At 42.2% G+C, this 13,864-nt stretch overlaps 1 protein-coding gene across 1 annotated transcript in view; it reads left to right on the top strand.

The window, feature by feature from the left end:
• dscaml1 (Down syndrome cell adhesion molecule like 1) overlaps positions 1 to 13,864 on the top strand; it is a 106,056-nt gene that overhangs the window by 76,165 nt on the left and 16,027 nt on the right. The window contains exons 10-18 of the mRNA XM_008301727.1: positions 1,396 to 1,674; positions 2,310 to 2,438; positions 2,624 to 2,803; positions 4,125 to 4,330; positions 6,946 to 7,042; positions 7,220 to 7,348; positions 8,195 to 8,362; positions 8,635 to 8,705; positions 9,669 to 9,909. Coding sequence (XP_008299949.1) covers positions 1,396 to 1,674; positions 2,310 to 2,438; positions 2,624 to 2,803; positions 4,125 to 4,330; positions 6,946 to 7,042; positions 7,220 to 7,348; positions 8,195 to 8,362; positions 8,635 to 8,705; positions 9,669 to 9,909 — 1,500 coding nt within the window. The remainder of the gene's footprint in view (positions 1 to 1,395; positions 1,675 to 2,309; positions 2,439 to 2,623; positions 2,804 to 4,124; positions 4,331 to 6,945; positions 7,043 to 7,219; positions 7,349 to 8,194; positions 8,363 to 8,634; positions 8,706 to 9,668; positions 9,910 to 13,864) is intronic.

The raw sequence follows: 13,864 nt of genomic DNA, 5'->3' as shown, positions 1-13,864 counted from the left end.
TTGTATAAGATTTGTGTGTGTGCATGCCATATGCACATATGTGTGTGAATGACAAAGCGTGTGTTGTGTATATTCTGCATGTCACCTTGTATGTTATTTTGCTCTTTTCTCAGCGGCAGTAGAATGACGTGTTTGTTTTAGGAAGTTGCCGAATGCGGGTTGTGCGTGTTTTGGCTCGACATTAACACGATGGGGGAATTTTTTCGGTGCTCGCTGATCTTTGTGGAGTTGCCCCTCCGCACATGCATGCATGCATGTGTGAGTACACAAGCGCGCTGGCATATGCACACATGTGCTGCGTTCGGGTGTAGGTATGCGCTTGTATGAATGTGTGCTCGTCATGTCTCTGATTTAATTAGATGAATTTTAACGAGGCCCAGATTAAATCCCCCAGATGTCTCAGCTGTAACCCCCCCACCACCACCACCACCAACCTCCCCTCATCCCCCACTCCAAACCAACACCATCACCTCCACCGGTATCCATGGCAACACCGTTCTTCCCCCTGTGGATAGGGCTCTAATTAGAGCAGCTATTATGGGCTGGCTTTAGCAGGGCAGGGTGCGGTGGAGTGGAGGGGTTGGTAGGGGGCACAGGCGGCTGCAGAGTGGGTAGTGGGCTAGTAGGCCAGGCTGCAGTGGTGGAGAAAGCTTTGGGAGTCCAGGCCCAGATGACAGACTCAAGAAATCTCGTTTCTGCTCCCCCTCTGTTGTCAAGCAGACAGATAGACCACTCGTTTATCTATCAGACTGTCAGGTGAAAATGACAAGAGTCTGAATCACGTCCTCTCAAAAATAATCTAACACTGTCTTTTTCTCTCTGCTGCTTTTTTTTTTTTTAAATTCCTCACTCCACCTCTTTCTTCCACTCTCCCACCCCATGTCCTCTCGATGCCCCTGAATCTTCAAAACGTTGTGTCTGCCCATATTCTCCCATGCTTTATATCTGACTTTCTCTCTTTTTCTCTATCCTTCACTTATTCATATCTGCCTCAAATCTCTGTCTTCACCTTTTGCTCACCCCACTCATTTAAACAACCCTCTAACTGTTTTCATTCATCTTTCTTTCCTTTCTTTCCATTCCCTCTTTGCCTTATTCTGTCTTCTTTCTATCTACCCTTTATTTCACCCTGTTGCCTGTCCTTCCCTTTTTCTGCGTCCTTGCCTTTTCTCTCTCTTGCTCTCCTTTTATCATTTATTTTCTCAACTTGATCTCTCTGTTCTATCTCTTTTACTTATTTTTTTTTTATCTCATTTCACTGTTTCCCCCCCATTTTGTCTCTGCAACATTTTTATTTTCTCTTCCTTCCACTCTACACATCTTACCCCAATACTGCTCTCCTTCCCTTTCCTCTCTTTTCTTCTCTTTCACCCTCTCTTTCTCCACCTCTCTCAGTTCCTCCACTGATCCAGCCATTTGACTTCCCCCCGACTTCCATCGGCAAATTGATGTACATCGCCTGTGTGGTGTCGTCTGGAGACATGCCCATACGCATCACGTGGCGCAAGGACGGCCAGGAGATCGTGCCCTCCTCGGGCATCACCATCGACACAAAGGAATTCATGAGCTCCCTCCAGATATCCAAAGTGTCACTCAAACACAATGGCAACTACACCTGCATTGCCAGCAACGATGCTGCCACTGTCAGCACAGAGAGACAGCTCACAGTTACAGGTGAGAAAATAAAGATTTATACATTTTGAGACCATGACAGTGATATTTAGAAAGAGATGAAGGAGAAAGGAAGAGGGTATTGTACACGACTACTGCAGAGAGAGTGTATTACAGTTAAATAAAGTTGAAGGAACTGGAAGATAAAAATAAAAAGGATAAAAATTGAAGCAGCAGAGGCTGCACTGGATCCTTCATTTCTTAGTTTACAGCTCAGTGGCATCTTTCACTGGAGTCTCCTTGCCTAGTAAATACTCACATTTTTCAAACTCCACTCCCTCCTGTTTGTAAGACAAACTTCAATTTTTTTTTTTTTTTAGATAAGGAAATTAAAATTAATGGTGCGTAAACATTTGAAGAAAGGCTCATTTTTAATGTATGTCTCTTTGACTTGTCACCCCTTACAAAAGCCAGGTCTTTTTAGCACCACTTGTCAAATATTTTCTCCCAAAACTTCACTGAAATGACTGTAAGACCTACAAAATAGTCTAGAGCTAACATACTGGGTATGAAGTAGTTAGAAAATAACTACTACAACCAGCCACAACAATAATGCTGCATGTGCAACGGAAGTAATAATCTAATCATTTAATATAGTTTTTGTCTTTTTATTCAGTTCTTCTCTGATTTTCCTGCAGTGCCTCCTCGGTTTGTGGTGCAACCCAACAACCAGGATGGGATCTATGGGAAGGCAGGAATCCTAAACTGTTCTGTTGATGGATACCCTCCTCCTAAGGTCATGTGGAAGCATGCCAAAGGTACACTAGGTACATGACCCATCTTTCATTCTTTATCTATGTGCTATGATGTTGTCTCTGTCTGCGTTTCTCTGCCCATTGTCACATTCATGGGTCCATACTGTCTAAAGTAAATTACCTTGAAATGCAAACATCGGCAGTTTACTTTATAATAATAACGTGTCTCTTGGCTGCCTCTCTCTCTTTGTGTCCAGCGGGTATTGGGAACCCACAACAGTACCACCCTGTGCCTCTGACGGGCCGTATTCAGATCATGAATAACGGCTCTCTGCTCATCCGACATGTCCTGGAAGAAGATCGTGGCTTCTACCTCTGTCAGGCCTCCAATGGAGTGGGCTCAGACATCAGCAAGAGCATGGTCCTCACCGTTAAAAGTGAGTATCTGAAACTCGCACGGGCTTTTAATGTGGCGGGTCGTGAGTTTTTCACTGCATAAATGACTGCAGTGAGGCCATCTAGGATGCTCCAGCGCTCCGCCTTGATCGGTCCTCATGCACGCACACTCACTAACTGTGTCAAACCAATGAGCCAGCTCGCAATACTCTCCCTGTGGGCTTGAACAATACGCACACATGCATACGCGGTGATGGATTGGCGGAGCAAAGGTGACCATGGACATAAGAGCACAGCCATAAAGAACGCTGAGAGAGAAGAGGTGTGTGTGTATGTGTGATAGGCAGTGAGAAAGCGAGCTACTGAGCGATTGATCTTTTGACCCTTGGGATCCGTCTACAGACAATCAAAAAGACTTTGAGCTTAATCATTATCTGCTATCAGTCTCTCTATCCTGCCCTTGCTGTCAGTAACACCCTGTGTGGTGCAATTTGAAAATGCATAGGGGAAAATGTACGAGGGGCCGTATATTTCATAGCACGCAGTACAGCAATATGAAAAAAACATCTGTAATCACAAGAGAGATGTTACGCTTTGATTCCTGGCACTTTTTAACACTTGTACACACAGACACATATAACAAGGTGCACATAAATGTATCTACTAGTTTCACTGTGTTTTCCTATCACAGGGCAGCCCCTCTCCCTCTCTCTCCCCGTCTCCTTCTGGTGTTAGTGTTATTGATTGAACCGTTCCTCTCCTCTGCCTCCCTCAATTCTGTCTGTTTCGCTCAGCGGAGAAGGAGGAAAAGAGGAAAAGAGGGAGGGTGAGATGAATAAGTGATGAAAACAAAACAGCAGAACCTTCCTCGGATCGATATTGTGTGTGTGCAAATGAGTGTGTGCGTGCGTGCATGTTGGACAAAGGAGATTGAGTGTGTGTGAGGGATTTTGTGTATAGAGTGTACACGAAAGGTAGAGTGTATCATTTTTGCCTCTTCATTCACCTAGACCCCAATGTTGACTATTGGAGAATGAGAAAGGAGGTTTATTGACTTTACCTCATTGACCACAGCTCTTCATTACTCTACTGCAATGGAACTTGGCTACTCTGAACTCCACCTTTTTAACTGCCAGTTATCCTACCTTTCTCCTCTCCGCTCTTTCACTCCTTTCTCCCTTTCGGCTTAAACCCTGCTTATTATCCACTTTACTCTTTCTTTTCCTCCCCCCATCACCCACTTGTTTTATCTGCCTCCGTCATCTAACATCCTTCTCATCAATCTGTTTACTGTTACCATTTCTTAACCTCTTTCTCCTAACCTTCACTTCATCTCACACTCCATTTCCCTTCTCCTTCCAGTCCCAGCGATGATAACCAGTCACCCCAACACCACCATGGCCAAGAAGGGTCATGTGAAGGAGCTGAACTGCACAGCCAGGGGAGAATGGCCCATCATCATCCGCTGGGAAAGAGGCGACACGGTCATTGACCCTGACCGCAACCCTCGATACTCCATTACCACCAGCCCCAATGAAAAGACCGACGAGGTGTTGTCTACGCTCAAGGTAAAAAACACCTCTATATGGTGGAGCGTCTAGTTGATGAAATCAGACAGTAATGTCTTTGTGAGTCTTATTGAGTTGACAAATTGCTTTCAGTTTTCCCAGCTGTGTGAACTTTTTTTTTTTTATTTTCATTGACTGAGGTGTGTAGAAAACCGGAGAGATTAGAAAAAAGCTGTCATATAAGCTGAGTTGTTAGGAGTTTTTAAAGGCTAGTACCAATCATGGGAAGTCACATCACCTCCTAAATACTTGACGTATGTGTTGTTGCAACCACAGCAAAGATTGTGGCTCTTTTCATGTAGAACTGTGTTTTGTTATGTCATGATTTTGCTCTGACAATGATGGTAAGATCAGCCACAGGGTTCCTCTGCTGTGATTAAAAGTAAGATGCTACTTTTGCGACAATCATAGCAAAGATGGTGAAGTCCACATACAGCTGTGAACAAAAGTTAACATACACTTTGAAACCCCATGTATCATGGCAGTCTTCAGTTTCCAGTAACTCCTAGAAGTCTTAAATTTCTATGATAAAGTGATTCAAACATTGGCATTAAAAACAATCATGTATTTGGATTCTTTCATATATTTATCATAGGTCTCCTAGAAATTAGCAAAATCTGCTGGGTCAAAAATAATCATACAGCAACTTAAATTATAATTTGTGGTGATGATGAAAGTTGTGTTAAGCCAGTTTTCTTAGTGGCTTCACTGCTTAACATCGCGCCGCGGCGGTGACAGTCGCCATTTTATTTTGAAAATCAAGCTGGACAGAAGGCACAGCAACCCTTCCATTTCGTCCAAGTTTGTTGTGTGAGACAAGAAGGGATGAGGATCTGAATTTACTTTCTTGGGAGCACAATGCTGAACTTGATTTTAAACACCTGCTGCTGAGAGAACTGGTCAGAATAGTCAAGACTCAACCAAGAATTGCCAAAAAGCAGGTCTGCAATGAAATCAAGGCTGTTGGAATACAGAAGTCAGTGTCCACAGTCAAGTGTGTTTTACATCGCCATGGGCTGAGAAGCTGTCATGCAAGAAGGAAGCTTTTCTTCCAGAAAAAGCACCTTGAGTCTCAACTGAAGTTTGCTGCTGATCACATGGACAAAGAAAAGGCCTTCTGGAGCAAAGTTCTGTGGCCAGATGAAACAAAAATTGAGCTACTTGGCCACAATAAACAGAAAAATGTGTGAAAGAGAGAAGGTAAGGCCTTTATCCCTAAGAACACCAAACCTACTGTCAAGCATGGTGGTGGTAGTCTTGTGCCCTGGGGCTGTTCTGATGCCAGAGGAACTGGTACTTCAGACAAAGTAGGTAGAATAACAAGGAGGAGGATTACCTCCACATTCTTCTGGAAACCCTAAAATAATTTTACAGTAGGTTGGGTCTTAGGTGTTCCAACAAGACAATGACCCCAAACAAAAGAGTTTTTAAAAAAGTCAGGTAAGATTTGAAGTCCTGATTTAAATCCCATCAAGAACCTGTGGACTGAGATGAAGAAACCAACTGTGTCAGAAAGCCAACAAATGTAACTGAACTGCACTAATTCTGTCATGGGAGTGGTCAGAGATACAACGAGAAGCTTGTGAATGGCTACCAAAAGTGCTAAATTGAGGGGGAAATGGCCAAAGGACATTAACCAAATATTAGGTTATTTTTTGTGACAAATTTGTGTTTCAGTCATTCTTTCATAGAAAGTTAAGAGTTGTAGGAGTCACTGGAAACTCAAGACTGCCATGACATACAGTCTTTACAAGTGTGTGTGATCTTTTGCTTACGACTGTAGCTTTGTCAGCCTGGTGATGGGTTGCTTCTGGATGTTAACAAATGGTACATAAAAAGGAGAAAAATCTACTTTTTGTGGGAAGATGCTGTTATCTAACTCATAACTTTGTAGACTTGTATTAGGGCACAGAAGCAAATCATGTGGACACACTATGCAGTCAAAGTGTAACTACTGTGGGTTTGGTGTCCGCAACTATGCTTTGGCATGAACCCAACTCAGATTTAAAGCTTCAAATGGAACATGTGCCGGTCACCTTTAAAACTTGTCAAAGGTGGCTTTCCATCTGAAAAGCGAAGTATCCATAATGTATGACTGCTAAAATGTTGCCCTTTACTGCTGGTATTTTTGCCACTAACCCTAAAAGCTGTATTTTGTTGGGCATTTTGTTGTATTTCAATTTGTAATTTAAGAATATATGTCTTGAAGTACAAGCAAAAACTGTTTGAGTGAGGTTTGTGCAATTTTGCAAAGGTCTATAAGAATACGCTTTCACCTGCTAAAGTAACAAACGTAGAGTGTGTCGGACAAAGTGCACTTTTGACATTTTTCAAGCAGGTGGGTGGCAAATTGTGCAAAAAAAAAACCAAACCTGAATCTTGGCACAAAAATTGCAGAGTACCACTTGATTGGTGACTCTTCGCCTATTGCACCTCTCCTTGCAATACAGTGTACAGAGAGTCACCTAAATACCAAACAGGCAGGGTTAGAGGGGGAAAAAAACTCTCACCAAGGCACTTCTCCATCTCAAAGCTGTGCTCTACACAATTTGCCTACACAAAGATAGAGTTGTTTGTCTCTTTGACATTTCTCTTTCTCCTTTTTCTCACTTCAGCTAAAGCCAGCAGAGCGTGAGGATTCAGTCTTTTTCTCCTGTCATGCCATCAACTCTTACGGAGAAGGACGAGGCCTTATCCAGCTCACTGTGCAAGGTAACCATTCATGTGCAAATGCATGTACTGACTGTAGCGTCTCCTCTTTAAATTGATAAAAGCTAGAAAAACCTGCTCTTCCCTCCTCACATCTAAAATTGTCTCTCTTTTAGTGCTACCTTCTCCTCCTTTTTCTTACTTCCCTTTGTTCACTCTCTTTCCCCCTTAAATCCTCAGAGCCTCCAGATCCTCCGGAGTTGGAGGTGCGAGAAGTCAAAGATCGGAGTATGAATCTTAGGTGGACACAGAGATTTGATGGAAACAGCGTCATTACCTCATATGATATTGAATATAAAAACAAAACCGGTGAGTAAAAGTAGCGCAATAGATTCCTCGCTGTGTGTGAAATGAGGATAGTAGAATAATACGCTAGGCTGTTGTGTTGCTTTTCTTTATTTCAACCGCTACAAAGCTGTTTTAAATTGGCTGTCAATGTCAAAATGTAAACAACCGCTCCACAAGCGCATGGCTCAGCACAGAAGAGCCAGCTCCTCAGGACAGGACTCAGCAGTCCACCTGCATCTCAAGGACAAAGGACACTCATTTGAAGACAACAGCGTTCAAATTTTGGCCAGGGAGGACAGATGGTTTGAGAGAGAGGTGAAAGAAGCCATCTATGTCAAACTGGAAAGTCCATCCCTCAACAGAGGTGGAGGTCTGAGGCATCATGTCTCACCTGTTTACAGTTCAGTCCAGAGATCTTTCCCCAGGAAGATGAAACCACATTCACACCTAGTCACAAAAGACCCTAATGAACCCCTTTGTGGCTGGGGGAGCACTAATGACCCATATAACAAGGGAGAGGAACAACAAACCCCCAGTTGAAACCAAAACTCAGGTGTTAATGGTTTCTTTAGGATATAAGTATCTAGAACTGCCAACTCGTCAGTCACGACTGATGAAGCCTCTTGGATGAGAGCTGAAACATCTTCAAGAAACTCAAGCAATTCCAGTTACTACAATTAATCTACCAGACCAACCATGACCTGGACAACTGAGAATCTTCACAGACACATCAAAATGTAAAATGCCCCATTTTTCAAGACAAACAAGAGTAGGAAAATATAAATTCCCAAATACATCGACAGTTGCTTTAGAAGTTGGAAAATTATGGCAACAAAAACAGCACTTTATTCTCCTCTGCTTGTTCAGATTCCTGGGAGCTGAAGCACGCCACTCGTAACATCTCCCCCACCAACAACCAGGCCAACATAGTGGACCTTCATCCTGCCTCCGTATACAGCATCCGCATGTACTCCTACAACGCTATAGGCAAGAGCGAGGCCAGTAAGGAGCTCACCATCAGCACGGAGGAAGCGCGTAAGTCTCTTGAGGGCACTGCTTTCTACTCAAAAGAATGTCAGCAAATATTTTTCCCTTTGCTTGTTGTATTAGCAATTAGCATCTGTGTTGGTTGGTATTTGTCCTTGAAAAATAATTTTGTATTGAATGTTTCTCTCAATAAAATCGAGAAAAAAAAATGCTGCATTAGTTGTTCACCTGAATATTTTAGCAAATTGAGTCTTACTGGGGACATGAAAGCCACAGGATGTTTGTCTGACATTCGCGAAATTCCTCTGCTCAATTCCTAGAGCCTGATGGTCCTCCCATGGATGTGATCCTGCAGCCAGTGACCTCTCAGAGTATCAGAGTCACCTGGAAGGTACAGCATTATAAGCATTTGTCTTCTGAACAGCTATGGAATTCCTCAGAGATTATTTGTAGCATTACCCTTGCCCTATGTCACTTTATTATGCTTTTCTATTTGCTGTCATGTATTAACCCTCTCGACCCCAAGCAGTTTTTGACCAGATTCTGCTCCTGTCGCATTTCTACTCACTGAGGCCTCATTTGTCACAGCAGTATAAAGTCCTGCACATCAGTGGAAACAGCACAACCATGGCTAGAAGTAGAGAGAACTCAAAATGGCTTCTGTGCAGTGTGTCAAAGTTATAATGCCATACATTTTGAAAAAAGAAAAACTGAAGTTGAATTTCTTTGATTACTGATTTTACAAAAATGTACATGCATGTATAACATTTTTCCAAGAGCTCACATTTATTCCTATTACTGGAAAACAATGGTGGCTCTCCAAACCGCAGATTTTTTACGACTTACATCTTAAATGTCACTTGTCTACTACCTGCTCTGTGTAAACACAGCAGAGTTTAGCCAAAAAGTCCCTGAATTTTTGTAATGAGACTGTTGATCACTGCTGAGTCCCTAATGGCTTAATGGTTGTGAGGTGCAGAATTTTTTTGTTTTTTATAGAACCTGGTTAATGCAAACTGTTACGTTTAGGCAATTTTTTAAAATGAGGCATGTCGAATAAAGTGATTTTGATGAAATGTCCTAATTTTAAGCTTAGATTTGGTTAATTTCCCCAAACGAATGGCATGCCACAGATGATGACCATCAGAAAGTTCAAAACCTGTTAATCCTTTCTGCTTTGAGACTTTCAGGTTCTAATAAATGTTGTAATTTTGGCAATTTTGTTGAGACAACATGCCTTTCAAACCCACCCACAGATTTTGGAGTTCAAAAAGTTGAGAGTGTGTCTGAATCATGACACATTATATGAAAATAAGTCTAATGTTAGTATCATTGTTCTTATGTCCTCCTTTAGGCTCCGAGGAAGGAGCTGCAGAACGGGGTGATCCGGGGTTACCAGATCGGCTACAGAGAGAACGGCCCGGGTAGTAACGGCCAGTACAGCATTGTGGAGATGAAGGCCACTGGAGACAGCGAGGTCTACACCCTGGACAACCTGAAGAAGTTTGCCCAGTATGGTGTCGTCGTACAGGCCTTCAACAGAGCTGGCACAGGGCCCTCAAGCTCAGAGATTAATGCTACCACACTGGAAGATGGTGAGGACCACACATACAACATGTCACAGCATGTAAAGAATGAAAAAACATTGTATCGCACCTTGGTCTGTTTGTAGTGTAACGTGGGCTACTTTAGTGACCAGCAGCAGCGAGGGAACAAGTTAAACAGCATGATGCATTATTTACAGTGGAACAGTAAACTGTCAGTCCGATCAGATATCACCCTACCGTCTGCTTTTGCTCTGATCTGCAGTTAGAGCACTTCTTCTGTGGCCATTGTTCTTTTTGCTTCCTGTCTGTCTGATCTCTGTCAAATCATGCCATGCTTTGTTACCTAAAATTACTACATCCTTTCTGTTCTCTCAACAAGAATGAATGTTGGCTGCTAGAATCCAAATGCTCCTTACAAATACCAAGGACACACATAGTCTCATAGACACAGTATCCATTCAGCAGCACTGAGAGAATTGAGAGCTCCGTGTATGGTGAGACATTTGGAGATACCACCATGCATCCTGATCGCTGCGAGGTTTGATGGCAGAATGCTGAGGGAGTGAATAGATGAATGAATGAATAAACTGTCAAAACACTTAGGGAGTAAAAGCCTTTTCTTAGGCTGCACAGTATTTAAAATATCTTATAACTGCATCTGGCATGTGAGAGTTTATGTAAGAAAATGCACATAATGAGAGATTCCAACTGTATATAGAAAATCTTTTGGGAAAAAAAATAAAGCTTATCTTTGATGCACACATACAGATCTTGTGTTCTTCACAATTAATTTTTAAAACTGTCTGTGAGAAAAAGAGATATCTTGTCAGCTAAAAAGCATCTAAATTGTGCCACAAAAATCCACCAACTTCTCAAAAGATTTTTTATTTTGCAGTGCCAAAAAAGAACTGTTGACAACATGAGTGATCATAAAAATTGTCCGACTATCCTCAAAAATAGAAAAATGTGCAGCGGGTTGAGTTCAGTCATTTTGGAGACATGAGTCTGGCTGGTGTGAAGCAGTAGGACAACTGACCGCTGGATTTAATTGAGTTTGTTCGAGGATCATACTTATTTCCCAGAAGCTATTATTTACTCGGCCATGCAGCTTTTCTTTTCTATTCGTTTTTTGTGAAGCGATATTTTCTAAACAAGCTGCATTCATTGACTTTTGGCCACTAAGGAGCCAAAAAAAAAACCCAAACAGTTGACAGCTGTTAACATAAAAACACGGATAAATACATCTTTAGAGTTAAAAAAATATATAATTCAAGATGACCTCTAATTCCTCTTTTTTGTGTAATGTTGAGCATCTAGTCTGTATGCTACATGTAGAATGCAGGAATTTTTAAAATATCTACAGTTTCTTTCATTTTCTATCATATGTCATCCCGCATAGAAATTCACACACATGCATCACACACATACTTGTCCACCCAGTGAACAGTTGGCTGAGCCCCATTGGTCCAGAGGAGACAGAGCCCTCCAGTTCTTTCCTGTGGCTGTCACCGTGGCGACAGTGATATTGATGGCCATTATGATAATAGTGATAACAACAAGCATACTAAAAATAATTATAATTAGCTTGTCTCTCTGTCTGTCTCTCTCTATCCCTCCGCTAGCTTCCTGCTGTAATTATCCACAGCTGAGCGCATTGTCTCTCTGCTCCCTCTTTTCATCTTTTTCTGCCCTTCCCTTGCTCCCCTTGCTTTTAACTCTCTTCCTCCCTTCCTCTGTCCCTCACCCCCATCTCCTCCTCCCTGTAGCCCCAGTCCAAATCTGCCTTTCATTATGATCCTATATTTTCTCCTCAAAATCTGTGCAGTTGTTTATGTAAGGTTCCTTTTTTTTTAAAATCATTTTGTACTTCTCTGTGTAACCCTACATAAGTCATTTTACAGACAATTTAGAGACACTCGAACCCACTCACCTGTTTATTCTCATCCTTATTTTACTTCTGGTGAAGGTGAAAAGGGAAAAAACTGCACGATGTTTTGGTGCCTTGTCATTATATAGTCTTGGAACTTAAGGTTTATTCATGCAAAACCCCTGTTTTGGTTTTCTAATCCTCCTTTCTCCTTTCCCTCCCTTCCTCCGTCCTCCTCCCCACCTCCTCTCTCCTCACCAGCTGCAGAGAAATTCCCTGGTGGACTTGGCCCAGTCTTTCTCTTTCATTGCACTCTGTCTTTCAGTCAGCTCTCTTCCTCTCTTCCTGCCCTTCCTTCTCTCACAAGTTGATTTCTGTTCATCCTCAACAGTGGGCGTTATTCAAAGGCTGAATGACTAGTGGTCAGTGGTAGCCAACAGAGAAGACACCTGGACTGGCAGGGACAGAGAGAGGCTTATACAGAGGGAGAGAGATGGTCCTATACATCAGGCTAGACACATGTCATGGGCTTTTTATCTATCGCTAAGCTGTTCACTCACTTCAGGTTTGATATGGAAATGTTTTTAAGGGTGTCAGAAATGCTTATCACTTTAGTTATCCAACAGAGCCCTAATTTTTAAGACATGGTGTCAATCTTTGGTTTAACGTGGAAAAAAATAGCTTAATGATCATCGTCAGGCTCAAGGCCGATGCAAACTCACACTGTATAGCTGTACATTGTTTAGGATATATTTTAAATCCTTTTTATCTACTGTAAATATTACTGATATTTATGCAAATATGTACAAAATTGATGCAAAAGACAGCCAAACTATTTCTCAGCAATGCGCAGTATGGCGCAGTCCTAAAACAATCATGAAATCTTAAGTTTGAATATCACGTATACAGCTTCAACAGAATTTCAATAAAGATTATAGAATATATAATCAAGTCCAATGTGAGTGTGCTTGGTTGTCTGTCTCTAAGTGTAGCCCTGTGATAGACTGGTGACCTGTCCAGGATGTCCCCTGCCTTCACCCTAAGTCAGCTGGGATAGACTCCAGCCCCCCGTGACCCTATAGTGAGGATTAAGCAGTGTATAGATAATAGATGGATGGATAATCAAGTCAGACAGTGAGGATGATGTGTCCAACCTGTAAGTTAAAAAAAAAAGTACTAAAATCCCTTAAACATCTGGCTTTGGATCAGATCACAGCAAGGAATAAGGTAATTTTTATCAGCCTTCCAGGAAACTTATCCTCTGAACCTCAACCAGTGTCTGGGAATTTTTGCTCCTGTCACATTTTTGCTCACTGTGGGCACAGTTTTCACTGCAATGCAAAGTCCTGCACTTCTATAGAAGCAGAACAACCATGTCTAGAAATAGAGAGAACTCAAAAATGTCTTCTTTGTGGTAGGACAGGGGCTGCAAGGTGGCTGAGTGGTTAGCACTGTTACCTTGCAGCAAGAAGGTCGCCGGTTCGCTTGGTTGTCTGTCTCTAAGTGTGGCCCTGTGATAGACTGGTGACCTGTCCAGGGTGTCCCCTGCCTTCGCCCTAAGTCAGCTGGGATAGACTCCAGCCCCCCGCGACCCTAGTGAGGATTAAGCGGTGTATAGATAATGGATGGATGTGGTAGGACATGGTTAAATGGTAAATGGTCAACACTTGCATAGCGCGTTAAACCGAGGCTAGGTCATACAATGTGCTTCACATTCACAGACACTCGAACACCGATAGCAGCAGAGCTGCCAGTCAAGGTGCTCACCTACCATTGCAACCAACTTAGGCTTCAGTGTCTTTGCCCAGTTTGGCACATGGATGGGCTTTGGATCCAAGCACCATTACACAATATAAAGAATACATTGCCATACAACATTAAAAAAATGAAAAACTATTTACCATTCATTTATCAAACGAACAAAGATGACTTAACATGCCTATATATTTTTCTACGTGCCTTTTTATTTTCTTTCCATACAAACTGCATATACTCATTTTTCTTTCCCCTTTTGTCTTGAAATTTCACATGACTTTTGGTCACAGTTCAGTCAGGTGTGTCTTTTCAGTCGTGGGAAAGAGCAAAGATTTTTTTTGTTTTTGACAGATTCTGGATTCTGCAGACAATTAATTTTTG

This window comes from Stegastes partitus, unplaced genomic scaffold, assembly GCF_000690725.1.
Source record: "Stegastes partitus isolate 25-593 unplaced genomic scaffold, Stegastes_partitus-1.0.2 Scaffold1704, whole genome shotgun sequence".
Classification (NCBI taxonomy): domain Eukaryota; kingdom Metazoa; phylum Chordata; class Actinopteri; family Pomacentridae; genus Stegastes; species Stegastes partitus.
The sequence above is the reverse complement of the archived record's forward strand: the minus strand, read 5'-3'. Positions and strand labels throughout refer to the sequence as shown.